Genomic DNA, 20,482 nt, shown 5'->3' with positions numbered 1-20,482 from the left:
CCACCACCCATCCTCTCACCCATTGCCGCCCCCCCCGGTCCCGCTGCAGGGTCAGGATCAGCCCCGGTCAGGCACAGGGACAGCCGGCTCTGCACAAGTACATTTAATTAAAAAATAAAAAATAATTACAAAAAAAAAACAGTCACATGGAAACATGGAATGGGTGGACGCAAACAGTGGGACAGTCTGCTCCCACCCCAGCAAGGCCAGTGAGCCTGTAGAGCAGCACCAGAGTTCACACAGCAAGGACAGCACAGGGGGGTAAGGCAGCAGGCGAACAAATGCGGGACAGGGGAGGGGGGCACATTAATGCTACGTGGGACGCACCGCAGCACAGCTCCCAGGGAGGCACAGGGACACACGGGCACAAGGAGGGATGCACACAACAGCCAGCCCCAACCCCGGGGCTGCAGGACAGCAAGGGGAAGGGGGGTTAGGCCCCCACTCACAGCAAGGAGATGGAAGAGCCCCCACCACTCCTTGCAGGGCTACAAGCAGTGGGGGGAGAGCAGGCGGCTGTGCTCCTGCAGGAGGGAAGAGCTGATAGAGGCAGCAGGAGGAGGGGAACCCCCCAACTCAGCACCTCTGCCCTGCAGCCTGGGGGGGCCGGGAGGTGCCCCACAGTACATTCAAGAAGAGGGGCAGGTGCTGCCTGTGCATGGACGGGAGCAGAGGCTGAGGTCCGTGCGGAACACCAAAGCACTTGTGTGCCCCTGCCCTGGCACCGAGCGGGGGCAGAAGGCACAACCCTGGGGGGAGAGGCAGCCCTGCTCCAGTCCCCGCTTCCACAACCCCCAAAAGAGGGACTGGCAGCACCGCAGCTGCCCAGCCCCCAGCCCCCCAGCAGCAGCAAACCCAGCAGCAGCCCCTGCCCACAGAACAGGGCCGCATCCCGGATGGCCCCTCCCTGACAGTGGGAGCAGGGGGGGTCGTGGCAGCCACGGCACATCCAGACCACCCCCTACTTGTCGATGAGCCCCCCTTCCTTCAGCTTGAAGTAGAAGAACTTCTCCAGGGTGTTGGCACACTTGCAGTAGTCGCTGTCGGGCGGGTTGTACTCGCGGCAGTTGGTGATGATGCGCTGCAGGTCGGCAATGAACAGCTTCTTGGTGACGTAGTAGCGGTTCTTCAGGCGCTCAGTCATGGTCTTCAGGTCTGGGGGTGGGAAGGAGTTGGGTCCCATCACACCACTGTGCCCCCCTCCTGCCACCAGACACAGCCAGGGGGGGCCCTGATGGGTCCCATTCTACTGCCCAGCTCACCCCCTGGGACACCCCCTGCCCAGCACTGCACCAGCACTGCAACCCCCGTCACCCCCCCAGGCACCCACCAATAGGGAAGCGGATGATTTCATAGTAGTCCGGTGCCTCTGACTTCTTCACCGGCTCCATGAAGGGCCACGCACTGGGGTGGGTCTGGGGAGAGAGGGGCAGAGTTACTGCATCAGCCCCTGCCCTGTGCCCACAGCCCAGGGGGCAGCTGGCAGTCCCTTCCCAGGGACAGCATGGGGCACAGCACAGGAGCGCACGCCAGCCCTGCACCTTGATCTGGGCCAGGAGATTCTTCAGGGTGTTGTAGAGCTGGTCTGGGTCCTTCAGCTCCTTCCTGCAGGGCAGAGCAGAGCCCATCAGCACGAGGATCCAGCACCCTCATACCAGGCTACCTCTGCAGGGCCAGAGGTGGCACAGAGCAGGAGCCCATGGCTCCAGTGCACCCTGGGATCCCTCACTCACCCCTTCTCCTTCCCCAGTGGTTTCCAACCCGTTTCTCCTGGAAGGAAAGGGTCAGCATCATCAGAGGGCTCTGCCCCCACACACGTGGGGCACTGCACCTCACCGAGGGGTCACCCCCAACCCCCAGGCAGCACAGAGAGCTCACGGATGCCGGGGACGCTCTCAATGGGGATCTGCCGCACGCCCTCCTTGAAGCAGGTCAGGCCAGGGTAGACCTTGCGGATCTGTGCTTGCTTCCTCTCAATCAGCTTCTTGATGATCTGCAATAGGAAAGCGGTGAGCGAGGGACGGTTCCCAAAGGCTGGCACACCCCGTCCCCTCACTTCTGGGGAGGGTCAGAGGTACCTCCTTCTGCTTCTTGATGATGTGGGAGAGCTCGGTATAGGGGATGCGGGGGTTCAGCTCACACTCCATCAAGGTTGCCCCCTCATAGTCCTTGATGTAGCCCAGGTAGCGGCTTTTGGGGACCTTGATGTCCTTGGAGAAGCCCTGGGAGGGGAAGAGGGGTGAGAGGGAGCTCAGGGACAGAGGGTCGGGCTGGTGGGGGGAGCAGCAGGGAAAGGAACCCACCTGCTTCTTGAAGTAGCCAATGGCATACTCATCGGCGTAGGTGAGGAAGTAGAGGATGTTGTGCTTGATGTGGTACTCCTTCAGGTGGTTCATCAGGTGTGTCCCATAGCCCTGGGGGGGCTGCCGTGAGATGGGACCCTCACACCCCCAAGGCAGCCTGTAAGCCCCCCCAGGGGGGCTACGGCCTCACCTTCACTTGCTCGTTGGATGTCACGGCGCAGAAAACGATCTCGGTGAAGCCCTGGGTGGGGAACATGCGGAAGCAGATGCCCCCAATCACGCGGCCATCCTTGATGAGTGCCAAGGTCTTGTGCTTCCTGCGGCCAAACCAGCAGTGAGACGGGGGGAGCCCCCCGCAGCCCCCGCGCCCCCCAGCACCCACGGGTCGAAGACGAGGCGGGTGATGTACTCCTTGGGCATGCGGGGCAGCTGGTGCGAGAAGACGTTCTGCAGGCCCACCAGCCACATCAGGATCTTCTTGTTGGACTTCTGCGAGAGCGAGTTGCCGATGACGTGGAACTCGATGATGCCGCGACGCTCCTCCAGCCGGGCGGTCTCATCCCGCGCCGCGTTGGCCGACAACAGGCTGGTCTGCATAGGAGGCAGCTGAGCCCCCCCGGCCCCAGGACCTCAGAGCCCTCCAGGTGCCAGCACCCCACGAGCTGCGCCCCACAGCGGTGCCATCCCAACGTGCCCCCCCCTGCCCCATACCTCAGGGCCCAGCATGGCAGCGGGGTCGGTGATGGTCAGCATCACCTCGTTCACCAGCTCCATGGGGATGTCGCCCATCACGCGGATCCTCTTGGCATCCTCCAGCGTCAGGCTCTCAGGCAGCTTCCGTTTCTCCCCTGGGGCAGCACGCAGCTCGTCAGGCTGAGCCCCCAGCGCTGGGCTGGAGCCATTCCCACCCCCTGCACCGCCCTACCTGGCAGAGGCTCCGGCGTGCCGGTGTCCATGCTCGTGGCCAAGCTGCTGCTGCTGAGCTTCTTGCTGAAGAGCGGAGCGCTGGGCACAGTGACGGCACTGACGGTGGCTGCAGGAGAGCAGGAAGCCATAAGACTGAGGAAGCCCCATCCACAAAGCAGCCGTGACAGCACCGGCCCGGCCAGCACCCTGCGGTACCTGGACGTGACACCAGCTGGGCGCCCTCTGCAGCCGGCACAGTGAAATCTGCCTCCCATATGGGTGAGTTCTCACCGTAGATCTCCTCCTCCAGCATGGACAGGAACCTGGCAGCAAGCAGCCGAGCTGGGTGCTCACAGCCCCGTGGGGAGCACAGGGGAAACGGCCGCGCCGATGGCAGCCCCGTGCCAGGCACCTACTTGGGGAAGTGGGTGAGGATCAGCGTGCGCTTCTCCGGCACCAGCTTGTCCTTCTCCACCCGGAACTTCTCCAGCAGCTGCCGGCGGGTGACGGTGAAGATGGACTTGAGGAGGCTGCGCCCAAAGACGTGCGTGGTCTCGTAGCGGGGAAGGCTGTCGCAGCTCTGCGGCACGTGGCAGTAGCAAAGCCACCTGTAGGGGACAGTGCGCTCCTGGGGCTGCGATCCCCCCGGCAGCAATGCTGCTGGAAGAGACCCGGGCAGAGGCAGCCCCCCCCACCTGGTGTAGTTGACCTTGTAGGTGGCCACGTCGTCATTCTGCGAGCGCTGTCGGAACTGCGACGGCGTCTCCAGCTTCCAGTAGTTGAGGCAGAGCAGGAACATCTTGGAGAGCTCGTACATTGTCTGCCGCTCCTTGGGCGGGAGGTGGCTGAACTTGTACTGCACGAAGTTCAGGACCCCCTGAGGGGGAGGAGTGGGTTGGAGGGTGCCAGGGCCACGGGTCACTGTGCTGCAGAGCCCAGCCGCCCGCAGGCACCTCCAAGATCCAAGCAGGATCCTGGAGAGGCGGCAGGGTGCAGGGTTTTCAGCCCAGCCTGCCCACAGCTCAAGTCTCCAGCACAGCCCACTCACCTGCTCGATGTTGGGTTTCTCAAATGGGGGGCTCCCCAGCGACCCCTCGACCACCGGCTGGCTCATCTGCAGGATGCACTTCCTGAGGAGCTGCAAAGACCCCACGGGACACCGTCAGCAGCTCAATGCCCGCTCCTTCCACAGACGCCTCCCTTCCCGGGAGATCAGACACAGCAGCTCTGCAGCTCTGCAGCTCTGCAATGGGGCTGCACGGAGCGCAGCTGCCCGCAGGTTGGGCAGAGGGTGAGCAGCAGGACAGACGGACGCACCTTGAACAGGTAGAAATAGACCTGCTTGGTGTCCGTGTCCTCCTCCTTGTGCACTGACATGAAGAGGTTCTCCACGTCCACCACCATGCCCAGCAGCCGGTTGATCTCCTCCTCGGAGACGTTCTCCAGGTGGGACACGTGGTCGGCTGCGGCAGAGACAGCACGTGGTGAGATGGGGGGTGGGCGCCGCGCCCCATCCCGGGGGTCCCAGCGGCGGTGCAGCCCCGGGGCTGTGGGGGGGGGGTTACCCAAGGCGTGGCCGCAGCTGCGGCAGGGCTCGCTCAGGTTGGTCACCGGCTGCTGCAGGTCCATGCGGGGGGCGGTGGGAGGGTTGGGGTTCTTCCAGCCGTTGCACTTGCAGGCATCGTTAGCCTGCGAGGAGGGATGTGGATCACAACGCAGCCAACAAACGGCCGAACACCTTCACCCACCCACCTCCACAAACCCCGCGCCCATCCCAGCCCAGCGCCGAAGCTTTTCCCTGTTAGCAGCCTCAGGATCGCGCTCTCCCCGCCCGTGCACCCCCAGCGCAGCTCGGCGCCCCGCCGCCCCCCCTTCCCGCAGCGCATCCCGGCACTCCGCAACTCCGACCCCGCAAATCTCAGCGTGCGGTTCCCGCGCCCCCCGCCCGCGCGCGGCCCCGCATCCCCTCCCGCACGGAGCGGCATCCCCGCCCCGCAGCCCCCCCCGCGCCCACCTTGCAGGCCGAGAACACCCCCAGCTTCTCCAGCTTCTTGCCGCGGGGGAAGCCCCGCACCTGCGCCTTGCGCTGACTCGCCCGCTGCTGCTGGCTGAGCCCGGGCCGCGCCGGATCGCTGGATCCCGCCCCGCCCGCTGCTCCCGGAGCCGCCCCCCCGCTCCCCACCCCGGCGTTCGGCGGCGCCGCCGTTCCCGGAGCCGGCGGGGGTCTCCCGGGTTGCGCGGCCTCCGGCTCCGCCATGCCGGGCTCGGCGTGCGCTCCGAGCTCACTGCGCCTGCGCGCCGGGCACGCCGGGAGCTGCCGTCGGCGGCGGGGAGGGCTGAGCGGGGGGTACCGGGACGGCGGACGGCGCCCCGCACCCCCGGGTGGGGACCGGGCTGGCGGCCGGGCGCTCCGAGCTCGGCGTCCCGGCGCAAAGGAAGCCCGCTGAGGGCTCACCGTGGAGCCGCGGCTCGGGGCGCCCATCCCGGGGCTGCGCCGGTAACGCGGAGCCGACGCTCAGTGGGGGGGCTACCGGGGGTCGCCGGCCCGGGGTCCGGTATCGGGGCCGTGGGAACGGATCCGCCGCGCCGCCAAATACGGAGCGTGGCATCAGCCACCGCCGGGAAACGCGGAGCGGACGGTGCCCGGCTGCCCCAACGCGGAGCGGCTCCGCCCGCAGCCCGGCGGGGGGGCAGGTTTGGCCGAACGTCCTTCGTGGGGAACCGAGCAGCGCCTGGAACGTGCGAGCAGCGGCGGGGCGGGGGGAGGTGGGAGGAGCTGGGGCTGCGGGGGGAGGGACGGCTGCTGTCCCCGCTCCGGCAGCGCGGAGAACGTCCCTGCGCCTTCCCGAAGCGTCCGGCGCTGTCCCGGAGGGCTCCCCGTGTCCGTGTTGCTGTGCACGAGCGGGAGCCCTCCGTGTCCGTCCTCCTCCGCCGGGACGGGGTGCGGAGCTGTGCCAGGGATGCGCCCTTTGCGGCTCAGCGCAGCTCCCGGGACGGCCGTCCCGCCGCGTGAGTCAAACCAACAAACACACGAACCGTGTCTGTAAAAGTCAGGGAAGTTTATTACATATCAAAAATAAACCTTCGCGCTTTGGCCAGAGATCCCCCCCCCCGCGCCAGGGCCGGCACAGCCCCGCTCTGCGGCCGGCGGTGCCCCAGCACCGGGCTCAGCCCGGCCCCGCGCTGCTCCATCACGCCTTGGCTCTCTCTGCTCCATCCTCGGCGTTGGCCGCCGGCTGTGCCGCTGCTGCCGGCAGCTGGATGGGCACGTTCCTCTCGTTGGGCGGCGGCAGGGCCAGCCGGGGGGCTTCGATACGCAGCTGCCCCTCGCTGGACAGGGAGCAGGTCAGCGCCTCGGCGTCCACCTCCTCGGGCACGTCCCACTCGCGCTTCAGCACCTCGTACTTGTAGGAGAAGGAGCCCTTCTCGTCCGTGTTCTGCGTCTCCTTCTGCCCCACCAGCACCACCTTCCTGCCCACCACCTTCACCGACAGCTGCTCGGGGGCGAAGTCCTTCACGTCCTGGCAGACGGAGAAGCCCTCCCCGGAGCCCTGGGTCAGAGCCGCGCTGCTGCTCGGCGCCCGCTCGATGCTGACGCGGTTGGAGCTGCTCCCGCTGCTCAGGAGCTGCTCGAAGCTGCTCATGAACTGCCGAGCCCTCTCCATCTCCATCCGAATCTCCCTCTCCAGCTCAGCGAAGAGGGTCCCCGGGTGCGGCCAGAGGGTGCGGACGGGTCCCAGCCACGGGAACAGAGACCCGGAGGTGGGCGGCATGAAGTGCAGGCGGCAAAGCATCTCTGCGGGTGCTGCGGCTGAGCTGTGCGCGGGGCTGGAGCGGTGCTGGGCTGCCGCCGGGACGCGGGGTTTTATCCTGCTCTCCCCAGGGGTGTGCCCCTTCCAGAACGCTCTCTCCCTACGCACCGTCCTGGAGCCATCTCCTATTTTTGCGCGGCTGATTATCCGCCGGCCAAAATAGCAGCGCCTGCTTCTGGGGCCGAGTCACCCTCCGCAAATAGGGAGCTGCAGTCACCGCCCGGGCTCGGGTTTCTGCGGAGCCACCGTGATGCGGCACCGCCGGCCGAGGGGGGCAAACAAAGCCCTCCCGCAGCCACGCGTTGCAGCGCGGGTCACGCCGCGCAGGGACAGTCCCGGCCCCGTGCTGTCACCGCTGCCCGACGGCTCTGGCACTTTCCAGACCCGTCTCCGCGTTCGGGACTCTGTACAGCCCTGAACGCAGCGTCTGTGCGTCCTGCGTGGGGTGGGCACGACTTTGCTTCGGTGGGGTCCCAACAGCGCCCGGTGGGTGGGTCGCATTGCTGCGGGGGGGTTCTGTGAGTGGGGCAGGGGAGAAATGGGCCGAGGGGGGGGGGATGGCAGCGAGGAGGGGAGTCCGGCCCCGCTCCCTGCCGGGAAGCAGAAAGGACACGCATTTTTGGCAGGGGCGGCTCGGGCATCCCGCTCGGAGGCTGAGGTGATGCTGCTAATTATAATTCGGGAGAGCGGAGCTACAAGAGTAAGAGCGAAGGTATGTAGGCCGTGAGGTAAGAGCTGCCTCACCTCAGCGATGAGTAACAAGAATGAGCTGGAACCGGCCAGAAGGAGCTGCTCTTTTCTCCCGAGGGTGACGACATCCGCGGGCAGAGGCCACTCCTCCCGGGGAGGGCAATAAAAGCCGCGGGCGCCGGAGCCGGAGCACAGCGCTCCCAACTCTCGGAGAGGAAACAGCTGAGAGCAAAGAGCTGAGATCAGCAGCAGCAGCAGCAGCAGCAGCAGCAGCAGCAGCAGCAGCAGCAGCGACATCAACGATATCAACAACATCAACAACGATGCTTTGCCGGATGCACCTCGCTCCATTCGCTTCCAGCTCCCTGGCCACCCGGCTGGGCACGGTGAGGACCCTCTGGCCGCACGCAGAGACCATCTTCAGCGAGCTGCAGCAGGAGATGGAGAAGGCTCGGCAGTTCATGAGCAGCTTCGAGCAGCTCCTGAGCAGCCACGGACCCATTGCCGCAGAGCAGGCAGCGAGCAGCAGCACAGCCCCGGCCCAGGTCACCGAGGGGGGATTCTCCGTCTGCCAGGATGTGAAGAACTTCGCCCCCGAGCAGCTGTCGGTGAAGGTGGTGGGCAGGAAGGTGGTGCTGGTGGGGCAGAAGGAGACGCAGAACACGGACGAGAAGGGCTCCTTCTCCTACAAGTACGAGGTGCTGAAGCGCGAGTGGGACGTGCCCGAGGAGGTGGACGCCGAGGCGCTGACCTGCTCCCTGTCCCCAGAGGGGCAGCTGCGCATTGAGGCCCCCCGGCTGGCCCTGCCATCTGCTGCTGAGAGGAACGTGCCCATCCAGGTGAGCCCCGCAGCTCCTCAGCTCGGGGCAGCCAAGGATGGAGCTGCCAGCAAAGCCAAGGTGTGATGGGACGGAACGACGGTCTGCATTGGGACCAGCAGAGACGGCAGTGAGTCTCGGGCTGCAGCCCAGACACGCTCCATCCGTCATGTTTTTCACTATACTGGAATGTTCTTGTTTTTGTATCCAATAAAAAAATCCTTTTGCATAGAATTTGGTTGTGCTTCTTTTGTAGGGGGTGATTGATGGGGTGGCTGAGCTTTGGTCTCAGCTCTTGGGGGGTGTATGGAGAGGGTAAAACCGTCCCTGCTCTTGGTGCTACAGGGCTGACAGCAGAGCTACTGTGCTGCTGCCTGCACCATCTCCATAGCCCTCATGCTCAGCCCAGTGTCTCTGAAGAGCAAATAACCATGCTGGAAGAAGCGGTAGGTGGAGGCTGTCCCGTCACAACTACTTTTCTCCCCAAACAGCTTAGAAAGGAGCTGCAGATCCTTCTGGTATGAAAGCAGCAGGTAACGTGGAACCAGGCTCCAGCACTACCCCCACCTCCAGCACTTGTGGCCAGGTCTGGGCAGGTCCGCAGGCATGCAGGCACACCTGTTTGTGTCAGAGCTGCTCGGAGCTCAGGCAGCTCTTCCCTAGTAGTGCCAGCAGCACAGAGGCTCTGCAGAGCACAGACCCAAACTGGAGTCCCTCACGGCTGAACAGCACAGGCTGGGGCAGCAGCGGGACACCCTGAGAGCATCACAGCCTCCGTCAGGGAGATGGAGACCCCGAGGTATAGGCCAGAAATGAAGTCCTGCCAACCAGGAACGTCTGTACAAGAAACCAGCAGATGGCAACAGCACCTCGCTCTGTGTTTCAGCTGCTGCTCAGCTGGGAGTGGGTAACCGGTGTCCAACAGGTCCCTCTTTTGCTGCTGGAGAACCCAGAAACACCAGCAAACCATCCTGGAAGCGATGGGATCTCTGACACCTCATGAGGGTTCCGAGCTCCTCCAGCAGATGAACAGCCATACAGAAACAACACGACATGAGCATCGTTTGGTACTAGAGGCATTTGCTGACCAACAGTTTGAGCACACAATCTCGCAGTTCGCCCAGCTCTCATGTAAATCCCAATTCCTGTGCATACTGCTCCTCCCACCTCTCCTCAGCTTCTGCTATAGCTAGTTAGCCCAGAAGCGCAGTGATGAGCAGTTCTCACTGTTTACCTCAAGGTGCTGCTGCACACGATGACCAGCACAGCAAACCAGCTCCTCGTAAGGACAGACAGGAGCTCTCTGCAGCTCCATGCGGGAATCCCTCCCTCACGAGGCAGCTGCTGCAGAAGCACAACCCAGATGTGAGGGGAAACCAGCAGACACTTCTCCCTGCCAAGGGAAGGACGGGCACGTCCTGTTCTGTTCTGCTCCTGCTTGAGCTGGTTAAGAAACACGAACATTGTTGATCCTGGTGGGTTTATAAAAAGTTTCCTTTAATCACACAAAACTGAAGTTTGTGATGAAGAGTAGCTTGACAGTTCCTCTTAAATACCAGTATGCATAAGACACTGCATGAGGCACTAGGCAGCAGCCAACATCAGTTAGAGTCTGGCAAGAGAAGCCATTTTAATACCTCCCTTCACACCGTGTGGGATTACAGGCTTTTGCAATACACAGTTTTCACTGACAGGTCACCCGAGGTTTCCCCTGCCCCACTTCTGTACATCAGTAAACCATGTGTATTCACACCAGGGAAGGGAAAACATTCGTGGCATCACAACCATCAAAAAAAGACAATTTTCTATACAAGATTCTCTTTTTTTTTTGCAAAAGTTGCAACAGGGTGATGCATTACGACAGAACCAGAGATAGAAAAGAAGTTGGCATGCGAGAGTCCAACACAAATGAAGACAACAGGCAGCTAGTTGTATGTTCTATATTGACAAGATACTGATTGGTTACATGAAGAAACATACAATACAAAATACAGAAGAAATCAGTTTTTCTTCCCTCTGCCCCACCCCAAAATACTCATAATTGATTTGGTCAATAAGTGGCTGAAGAGCCGGAGTTTGTCACTATAATGCTACAGTTTAGTGGTTGTTCTAGGCATATCGTACTGGTATTCGCCTTAGCTTTTACACGTGGGTAACTTTAAACAAGGCTGTCTAGTCTCAATATCCCTTTGTTTCCAATAGTGAACTACAGTACTGTGGGACCTGGGTGCTGCTGGCCCTCACCCGTGGGGAGGGATGAGCTGGCTGGGCAGACACCAGGTCGTGCATCCACCACCACCAGGAAGAGGGAAGAGCAGAAGTTCATATATTAAAAAAGTGACTTAAGACTTAGAATTGAATTAGTATTTGTACAGAAAGGTGCAGGTGGAAGAACTCCCTCCAGCCTATGATCAGAAAGGGATGGAGAAATCACAGCAGCCACCGGCAGCAGCTGCTCTACGGTAAGTGCGATTGTTAGCATGGATTCCAGTCACGTCCTTCCAGGGCTCCGTCGGGCGAGATCAGCTGCTCAATTGCTGCAGCACTGGCTCCTGCTGGGCTGACTGCTCTCCTGAAGGTCGACCACCCGATTCCTGCCCGGACCACCTGGAGCATTCTGGGGTTCATTTTTTGGCAGTTTCTTGGCTAGGAAAGAAGCAAGACATCAGCAGGCTGCACACTGCAGACCACGCGCCGAGCTCAGCTCTGCTCCAGCCCCAGCCTCCACCTCTCAAGGCGCTCAGGACTGGACACCGCTGGCAGCACAAGTACATTAAACCTGCTTGTAGCTGACACCAATTCTGCTCCACCCTCATTCACTCCAGATAAAGGGAGAGAGGGAACAAGGTTTGCGCTACCTGGGTGACCACACACACAAGTCTAACAACCTGCTCATACATAAACCAGGTTTATGTGAGGTAAGAGCCTCCAGAACTCAGCTGACACAGATCCTGTGGTTTTCAGTGGGCTGTACTGCCGGTGCTCAGAGCTACCCCAGACACCCTTTTCACACACACACTTACCTATTGCCATGAAGATTTCATTCACATTCATTGCTGTCTTTGCTGATGTCTCCATGAACAGCAAGCTGTTGTCATCTGCATATGTTTGTGCATCCTAGAAACAATAACATTAGAGTGATAAAGGCATCCTGCCAGGAGGAGGCACATGCAGGCTCCACATACTCGCTGGCATTACTAAACACAGAAGACAGCCTCTGCCCAGTAGACGTGCAGTACTGACAGGAGCACATGGCTGAGGTGCCAGCATCAGAGCCAGGACACAGCAGCACAGGTTGTTTGTGAGCTCCATGTGGACACCGTGTCTCAAGCAACTTAACACACCTTGTACTTTGGTTGGCTGGGAGTTTAACACACTTCAATGTGCTGCAAGCAGTCCTGTGCAGAGGTCTTAGAGATAAGAGCTTCTACTAAGAAATCTGCCTCAGACAACTTGAGGTAAGAGTTGTGAAGACTAGAAAACAGCTTCAGGTGTCTTATCTAAAAGATGCCATTTCATACATTGCTGAAGACAGACCCTGATAAGTAAGACAGCAGCAGAGACTGATAATACAAACTTGTTCCCTATGGGCCTTCGTAACCTAACTCCTGACTGTAACCAACAAGAGCTACAAGTATTGTGACAAACCTACAGGGGGAAGGCAGACTTCAAGGGGCACCCTGGGGTCCTCAGCAGCACTGATGTTAACTTCCACACTTTCTCCTTAGAGCACTTTTGACATGAATATCTCCTAGAGCTGATCAGAGAGCTGCTTTCCTGGCTGCTCAGGTAGCAGCTGAACCACATGCCCACTTACCTGGAAATCCACAGCTCTCTTGGTAGCAAGGTCTGCCTTGTTTCCTGCTAGTGCAATTACAATATTGGGGCTAGCCTGCCTCTGCAGCTCTTTCACCCAGTTCTTGGCTCGTACAAATGTGTCCTGGAAGTAAACAGGAGGCAGTCAGGAAAGGCAGCCTCTTATTAATGCACAATGAAGATATGATTAGAACAAGTCTTTCCTGTAAGAAGCGTTCTGCCTCTACAGCCCTTTGTAGCAGGATTCTTTATCAGCTTAGACAGCCTTGGTCAGGAACAAGGAAGTGGCCGTGAGCTTAAGAAACTCAGTACCTGCAGGCAGGCATCTGCAGCAGCCCCAAACCCAGAACTCTCCCATGGAACTGAGAAGCATCAGATATAAGTGCAGATGCCTCCCTCCCAGCAGACGCTTCAGGCCCTGGTGCAGAACTCACTGTGTTAGTGATGTCGTAGACAACAATGGCTGCCTGAGCACCTCGGTAGTACATGGGTGCCAGGCTGTGATACCGCTCCTGTCCCGCCGTGTCCCATATTTCAAACTTCACCGTTGTGTCATCCAGACAAACTGTCTGCGTTAGGAAGGCAGCTGAAAGAGAAGAGGTGTTTGCCTTATCTCCAGCTGGAGAGCTACAGCAAGAGCCAGCAGCTCAGAGCAGTTCTGCTTTTGCACAAGAGCTGGCAGAAGCCCCAGCCAGGCCAGCACACTGCCACCTGCTGTGCAAGTCACAGCTCTGCTGTGTTACAAGCTACTTATACCAGGGAACCAGAGAGCCACCAGGCAGCAGGCTGCCAGCAGAAAGGTGGCTCCGAGCACCCAGCATGCAGCCTGCCATTTCACTGCTACCCAATTGGTCTAGAAACCAGTTATTTTCTTGTTCCAGCACGAGTAACGCCATACTTTCACTTCAGTTCTAATACAGCCAAGCTTGAACATGGACTGAGGTAGAACAGCAGATCACTCACACAGCCCCATGTGGCAAAGCATTAAGCCCTGCCTGCCCGTAAGCTGTCCTGCTTCCCATATGGGTCACTACCGGGGCAGATGAAGCCTCTCAGTGCACATCTCCTCACATTACCACTCAGAAGGCTGGGTGCCGACTGACCTTTGATTGGTGACACCACACTGACTATTTTAAGCTAAAGAACTGCTGGGCCTGAAAGAGATGTGGAAGTAGTTTATTTTATCAGTCTACAAACAAGCCCGATATCCCAGGTCCTGGTCAGAAAACATAATTGAAGCTATAAACTAAGCTGAATGCCTCAGATCTAATTAGAAATAGGAATTCAAACACTGGAAGACGCCTCAGAGGCAGAGCACTCGTGGTTGCCATAGCAGTGTTCGCTGGTGCACTGATCTCCACACTAACAAACTGCAGACCAAGAGTTAAAGCATTAGCTGCTTGACTATTTATAGCAAAAAGCCCAGACCAGACTGAAATAGCCATTAATACCCCTGATAGCCCTGGGCTGCATTTGCAAGGCCAGCATCTTCTAACCACCAGCATCTGGAGCTGGCACTCACCTCCAATCGTGCTCTCCTGGTACTCATGGAACTGCCCCTTCACGAAGCGCAGAACAAGGCTGGATTTCCCCACTGCCGACTCTCCCAGCAGGACGAGTTTGAACTGACAGATTTTGTTTCCAGCAGCTGGTCCATTCGGTCGAGCAGCTCCACCTCGACCTGCCATTGTGGCCTAAGTGCAGGAGTGCCAAGAGTTAAGGATGCTGCAGATTCTGCACTGGATCCACCTGGAAGCAGGCTGCAACTGGAAGAGGAGGTCAGAGTTAGTGACATGCTCTCGGAGCAGCCCTACCAGTTCCAGAGGTGGTTTTGACCCACAGCCTCTATCAGCACAGACAGCTGCTGCTCCTTCCCACTGAGGAAGGTTACTGGCCGCAAGCACTGCAGCACATCAGGCAGTTTCTATCAGTCAGCAGCTCCCACAGCATCTGAAGTTGTGCGAGCCTCCTCAGAGCAGGGGTATGGTAAGAGCCCCCTCCCCACCGGGCCCTCCAGCACTTCCACTGCATGCCATGCTACACACCTCGCTAGGGCAAGGCAAGCAGAAAACAGCCAGCGTGCCAGTCAGGTTATTAGAGCTTTGTCCATTAAAACATTGTTCAGTTCATCGAAGTAACTGAAATTGAGCTTTAACTCCTTCCTCCTCTCTCGAGCTCACCACGTAGCGAGGCTGCCAACAGAATAGAGGTGTTTGTGTGCCCTATGTAACCCATTATGGACAGCAGCACTGACTCACTCCTCCAGATCACAAGAGCAAGTTGTTATGTTCAGAACTGTAAAGGCCCTCATACAAAGCTATTAAACGCTGCGTCTTTGAGCAGCCCTCAAGGCCACCTCAGACCTGCAGAAGCACAGAGGAGCTGACAGCAGCCCCCCCAGCACTGCAGGTAATTATCACTGAGCAGAAGTCTAGACTGACTTATCTAAAGGAGGGGCAGCACCTACACAGCAGCAGCAAATCTCCAGCGCTGTGCAGAAGCACTGCACAGAGCGAGACAAGCTGTTCTACATCCACAGATAACCCTGAGTGAAGGCTCAGCGCCTCCCGAGCCATTAACCACAATGAACTGGATTCCTGTTCTCAGCTGCAAGCAGATAACGTTCCAAGCGCAGTTTCACAGATTTCAGCAGATTTCCTGTATTCAACACGACTCCCACTTCCCGTCAATGACAAATGCTACAACTGATTGCATCTGCTCTCTATCACCATTTTCCCTTCAACTCTCTCGCAGCCCAAGTTTCTTGACAAAGACGAGCAGCAAACAAAGACCCCGATGGGCAGTTTCCCCTACAGCGCATCCTGAGCCCCATGAAACACCTTTTTGCTCAGAGCGAACCCAGCATTTACCCAGCAAACAGCACCCAAATGAACAGGAGCCCTGGAATGGTGTCCTATGAGCCACGCTTCAGATCTGTGGAAGCATTCTGCATGAACCCATTTTGATCAGCAGGTGAGCCAGTCAGAAACCTACTGCTACAGCAGTACCGTGCTCTGAAGGAGGCAGGTGGGAAAGAAGCCTTGAGGAGCATCCCATGTGCAGCGAGATGCAGCCACTGACTGCAGTGTGTAAGCAGAACCCTGCCTCCCTGCCCCAGGAAGGACAAACACTGTTCTGACGGGATGAGAAAGCTTGAGAAGAAGCACAGAGCAGCAGCTGGGTTTTGCTGGACAGTGAGGAAGCAGCACTTTGCAGCTCTGCTCAGTTATCACCGAGGTTCAAGGGGCACATTGGAAACCCCACGTGTACCAACCTGAGAAAGTTTCTGCCTCTTGCTGTTCCTTCTCTAACTCAAGATTGCAAAGCAGCAGCTTTTGCTTGCTTAACCTTGTATTCATTTACCAGGGCGGTCTATCAGCAGGCTGGTAAGCTCTGTCACCATTTCAGACCAACTATCTGCACATTAAAAGCCACGTGAATCATGCCTCAGTTGAGTTATGACCTCCTGAAACATGATAGGGGTGATTCCCAGAGCAAGGAAATGAGCCTGTTGACATCCTCAAGTCTTGGCCTGACCTACATTTCAGAGACTTCAGTTCGTTTCACCACGAATTCAGACAGAATTGAGCAAGCAGGTCTACGTCCAGCTCACAGAAGAATCAAGTTACCAGAGGATCGTTTCTTCTCTCTGCTGTGTTACAAATAACATCACTGCAGATTTGTTGGCTTGCAATCAAAATACTCAAGACAAAAGCCCCAGTGAAATATTTATCTTGTTAAACAGCTGACAGCATTACATGAATTCCTTGGCAAAGGCAGCTCTGAAGGTACCGACTGGTTTTGCTTCACCTACCACCGACTGGCAGCCAGCCACGCCAGCAGGGAGCCTGAGCTGCATTGCTCCCACCCACAGCACCCAGCCCCATGCATGGGTACACTACACTACACTACATGGGTACATACACTACAGCCTCAGAACACAGATTTACAGAGCTATACTTCTGCTAAGGCTGAGATTAAGCCCCATCTGCCAGATGACAGCACTTGAACTGGGCAAGTTGCTCTGAGTCTGTCAGGAAAGGAAGCCAGAACAGCCAAGCACCCAACGGAGCTCTCTGGAAGATGAGGCAAGGACTGCAGCTGGTGTGACCATCCAGATGTGCAGCTCTACAATCAAAGGGAGCTGCAGAGCCAAATTCTAACGCTGAAGCAGTCAGCTACAAAACTGCTTCTCTGGCTTTTTATTTCCTTTTTCTGAATAGGACTTTCTATTGAAAACTGTCCTTTTTCTTCATCCAAGTGACTCAGCCCATACGCACAACAGAAACTAGTTACCTCAGCTCTGGAACCCAAGCAACATCTCTAGGATCTCACTCCAACTTTTGCAAGCTTCAGGCAATCCTAAGCCACATGCACTCCATCCATTTCCTGAGCGGAACGCACAGAACATCCTGCAGGGGCAAAGTGCGAGCAAACTCAAGCTGTGATTTCAAATTCATTTAAGAAAGCCACCTCAAACCCCTTTAATATTCCCAGCTGGGCAGTGCAGCTGTTCCACTGAGTTAAAGCAACAGCAAAGATGAACTCTTACTCCCTCCCCCCCACGCAGCACTGTCACGCAGTTGGTTCTCAGGCACAGAGCCTTGGGGTGCTCATATCCCTCAGTCCTTCCACCAGGGTCTCTCATCCTCCTCCAAAGATGTTCAGCAATTATTCCTTACCAAAAGTTCCTGAAAGCATCTAATGAGATGCAAAGGTATTGCACCTGAATACCACCTTTGGAAGCACAGGTTTTAATGCTCAGACAGCTGAATGAGCATAAGCAGCAAGAGTTACTGCCACGCTGGCCACACCAGCACTACAAAGAAGCTCCATGCCTGATCCAGTGGGGGTTTTAATTCTGCAGAACAGCATGACTAATTGCTTTCAAAACGGCAGTTAGTGTGCTATTAGATCACCACGGGCTGAAGGGAGAAACTTGCAATTAGGGCAAGCTGAGGTACTGCGCTCCTGCCCTTCCTGGTGCTCCCGGAAAGCATTAGAACCTACAGGTGACCATGACCCCCATATCCCCACCTGCTGCCACCACAGCAAGTGAGCTCGTTCCAGATCAGCACAATGGAGACCCAAGCAAGCAAGCTTCCAGCACAGCTTCAGTCAAGCCATGGAAACAGCACACTTGTAAAGACTGCTTTAAAAGCAGCAGGGTGAGAGGCGGCAGCTTCCGAGCAAGTGTTAGAGAGACAGAAATTGCAGCACACAACTTCTATAGATGAGTTTCGCATCACCTTCATTTTACATAAGCTTCTCACCAGCTGTATGGAACAAAGTCCCACATCCCAGGTACCAAACCCCCCTGCTCCCATGTTAACCCCCTTCCTGGAGGTATTGCCTGCATCCAGTTCTTCTCAGCACTGCAAGAACTTTGGCCTACGTCCAGCAGCTGATGCACTGTCAGCTTAATGACACTCAAGATTACTGTGTGGACCAACTCAAAATCGAACTAAGTTTGTAATCCTGCAGGCAAGGTTCCCGTACCTCCATTCCTCACACTGCGCTGTGCAGCACGCTCTCAAAAGGCTCAACTCCCTTTTGCCCAGAAGTCCAGCAACATACACCCATAGACACCCTGCTAATGCTGAAAAAGGCATGACTGTTAACTATGCAGAGCAGAAAACAGCCATCTTCACCAGCAGAGACTCAGTGACCTTCAGAATATCTTTCCCAGACTGCACAAAGATCTCCTGCCTCCAGTGGCTCCTTTTTTGGAGCGCCACCATATCAAAGCAAACATGCAAACCGGTGTTTCCTTATCTGTTTATGTAGGACTACTCCAGTAGCTCATTCCCGTGCTTCAGGGGAAGTCAGCATTCACATCACAATTTAGATAGAGCTTTACTATTGCCCGTAATGCCACTTGCAGGAAGATGTGCTGGTTCTGCAGATGGAACGTTTTCACAGTTACTGACAATTTCACAGAACTTGCATAAGAGGATTTCAAACTTCATATCCCAGGGGAAGGAAAGTGCTGACTCTGCCATTCCTACACTCCATCCTCTTCTAAGTATGCTGACCAAAATACTTCAGGCTACACCCACTTCATTAGAAGCGTTTCCATTTCACTTCCTGTGTCTGGAAAGACTTGGTGCTGTTCTTCCCCCATCTCAGGAGATGTGTGACCATCTAATGGGCGACCATACAGCACTTCATGGCAGGACTGAGCTGACGACACGCAGGGCACAGAGCAATGCCAAAGCTGACCTCTCCTTTACGTGCAGAGCTTTGCTGCGATGACAACAATTGCACTTCTCATCCCTGCTCCTCCACACCTCGAGGTCTGGCTGAGCTCACAGAACCAGACTGTTACTCAGCTGTTGTTTCAGACGATGCCCAATCCATCACTGGCTTCACTGTTACAGCAAAGTGACCCAAATCTAAGTCTGTCCACAGTGAAACCAGGTAAGCGTTTGACTTGACTACATCCACCTACTGAGCTAGCTGCCCCCATACTGCTCTCATACTGCAGCCCTTCCCCAGGGCTTCTATTTTATCTTGCTCCCTCACCTGGTGGGGTATTAAAGCCTTACTTTAACAGCCCCAGTGCCAGGCAGTGCAGGTCCCTTATCTTAAAATGAACGTAGTTTGCATTAGCCTACAGTATCTCAGTGGGAAAAACTGCCTATAAAGGTAGGCTTGCTATGAAAGAACTTGTCTGTTGGGGCATCCTGTTGAGACACAGTTACTGAAGCCAAGCATGGCTTTTCTTAACCTTAGAGGTCTGTACAGACTCCAGCTTTACCTGCTGTCCTCACTCCAAGAGGGCATTAAGGCCAACACTGCCCTACAGCAGCCTACAAACACCATTCAAGACTCCACTACATGAGGCATCATTCTATAAGCAGGGTAGCTTGAGCATCTGGAAAGCCAGCAGACAAAAAGCTCAGAACAGTAGATGCAACTTGTTCCACGTACGATTTAAAGTAGCATCTCAGCGCATTCTTCCCTCTGATTTCCTCAAACATTTGGAAACCATCACGGTCAGAGCTCCAACAGCCGCACTCGCTGCTGTGTGTAACATAGAGCCGCGCACTAGAGACCCCTTGCACGGAAGGGGCAGCACCGAGGTCAGCTCTGTGCCACCACAATGAATTCCACACGTGCTCCAGGACACACAGATGGTGCTTTCCAGCAGCAGCAACGCAAAAAGGCCTCAGTCCTACAGCAGCCACTTCACACGAATAACACCACAGTCCTCATTTAGGCCAACACTGCCCGGACCAGCTGCCTTCCCTCCCTCTGGCGCTGCTGTCCAACCTCAGCGCGGCCCAACCGAACAAAGGCTGGATCGCAGCCCTTGTGAGCCGCTCACCTTCCCCAACCCCCGCTGCAACTGCAACAGCCGCTGCTGTACCGGGAACGGCCAGAAGCGTTGACTGACAGCGCTGCAGCCGCGTTCCTCCTCTCCCGCCTATAAAGGATCACGGCGTGGGAACCTCCCGGTGCCTCCCCGCTCCCGGCAGCCGCGGACCGACCCTCCGGCCGCACCGACTGCGCTGCGGGGACACGGGGGTCACTCACGGCCCACCGGCGTCCGCGAGACCGCGCCCCGTCCAGCCCCACCGCTCCGCTCCTGCCGCAGCCGGGCGGACCGGGCCGGGCCTGCGCGATACGGCCCGCTGCGACCAGGCTGCAGGCCGGACCGGGCAGCGGGCCCGGAGCCCCGGCAGCGTCAGGCAGAGCAAACCGCAGCCCGCACTTACCGCCCGCAGGGCCGCTCCCCGCCGCGGGTGCGTCTCGCAGGCCCCGGCCCTCACTTCCGCCTTTACCCGTTCCGCTTCCGGACCCGTCCACCGCTTCCGTTCCTGGCCCGCAGGTCACGGGCAACTGCAGCTGTCAATCATCTTTGTCCCGCCCCATCGCGTCTCCGCCTCCTGCGGGAGGAGCTGCGTCACGTGATCCGCGCTCCTCTACGTCACCGCGTGTCTTTCGCAGAGCATCACGGGAATTGTAGTCCCGGAGTGTCCCGGCGGAGCTCCGGGGAACGAGCCAAGGGGGGAACCGGGCCGGGACGGAACGGGATGGAGACCGCAGTGCAGCTCGGCCCCATCCCGACCGCTACATCGCCTTTAGTGCCCCCAAATGCCTTCAGTGCCCCAAATCTGCCCCAAATCGGCCC

General features: G+C 57.7%; 4 protein-coding genes across 5 annotated transcripts; 1 reads left to right on the top strand and 3 right to left on the bottom strand.

Annotated features, from left to right (window-relative positions):
• Positions 1–87: 87 nt before the first annotated feature.
• Positions 88–5,765, bottom strand: KAT2A (lysine acetyltransferase 2A). The gene is made up of 18 exons (XM_072356586.1): positions 5,224–5,765; positions 4,775–4,898; positions 4,527–4,672; positions 4,258–4,347; positions 3,905–4,086; positions 3,626–3,817; positions 3,426–3,532; positions 3,229–3,336; positions 3,015–3,151; positions 2,686–2,894; positions 2,494–2,620; positions 2,304–2,414; positions 2,079–2,222; positions 1,879–1,993; positions 1,734–1,770; positions 1,542–1,605; positions 1,331–1,415; positions 88–1,155 (listed from the first exon to the last, which is right to left on the bottom strand). Exons 1-18 carry the CDS (start codon positions 5,689–5,691, stop codon positions 962–964), a joined length of 2,640 nt encoding a protein of 879 aa, XP_072212687.1. The 5' UTR covers positions 5,692–5,765; the 3' UTR covers positions 88–961.
• A 575-nt stretch (positions 5,766–6,340) lies between these two features.
• LOC140262387 (heat shock protein 30C-like) lies at positions 6,341–7,386 on the bottom strand. Its single transcript, XM_072356702.1, has one exon. The coding sequence runs from the start codon at positions 7,001–7,003 to the stop codon at positions 6,401–6,403; it is 603 nt and encodes a 200-aa protein (XP_072212803.1). The 5' UTR covers positions 7,004–7,386; the 3' UTR covers positions 6,341–6,400.
• Positions 7,387–7,891: 505 nt separating this feature from the next.
• LOC140262368 (heat shock protein beta-11-like) lies at positions 7,892–8,763 on the top strand. Its single transcript, XM_072356677.1, has one exon. The coding sequence runs from the start codon at positions 8,035–8,037 to the stop codon at positions 8,614–8,616; it is 582 nt and encodes a 193-aa protein (XP_072212778.1). The 5' UTR covers positions 7,892–8,034; the 3' UTR covers positions 8,617–8,763.
• Positions 8,764–10,003: 1,240 nt separating this feature from the next.
• On the bottom strand, positions 10,004–20,237 carry RAB5C (RAB5C, member RAS oncogene family). Of its 2 annotated transcripts, XM_072356836.1 has the most exons (7): positions 20,067–20,167; positions 16,642–16,757; positions 13,868–14,111; positions 12,780–12,931; positions 12,347–12,469; positions 11,553–11,646; positions 10,004–11,175 (listed from the first exon to the last, which is right to left on the bottom strand). In XM_072356836.1, the coding sequence occupies exons 3-7, from the start codon at positions 14,031–14,033 to the stop codon at positions 11,060–11,062; spliced, it is 651 nt and encodes a 216-aa protein (XP_072212937.1). In that variant the 5' UTR covers positions 14,034–14,111; positions 16,642–16,757; positions 20,067–20,167; the 3' UTR covers positions 10,004–11,059. The 2 variants fall into 2 exon arrangements, with proteins under 2 accessions (XP_072212937.1, XP_072212936.1); XM_072356835.1 differs by lacking the exon at positions 16,642–16,757 and having other exon boundaries at positions 20,067–20,237.
• Between the last annotated feature and the right edge of the window lie 245 nt (positions 20,238–20,482).

The sequence above is a fragment of the Excalfactoria chinensis genome, chromosome 24 (assembly GCF_039878825.1).
Source record: "Excalfactoria chinensis isolate bCotChi1 chromosome 24, bCotChi1.hap2, whole genome shotgun sequence".
In the NCBI taxonomy this organism is placed as follows: Eukaryota; Metazoa; Chordata; class Aves; order Galliformes; family Phasianidae; genus Excalfactoria; species Excalfactoria chinensis.
Note: the sequence above shows the minus strand (reverse complement) of the source record. Positions and strands in the feature narration are given on the sequence as shown.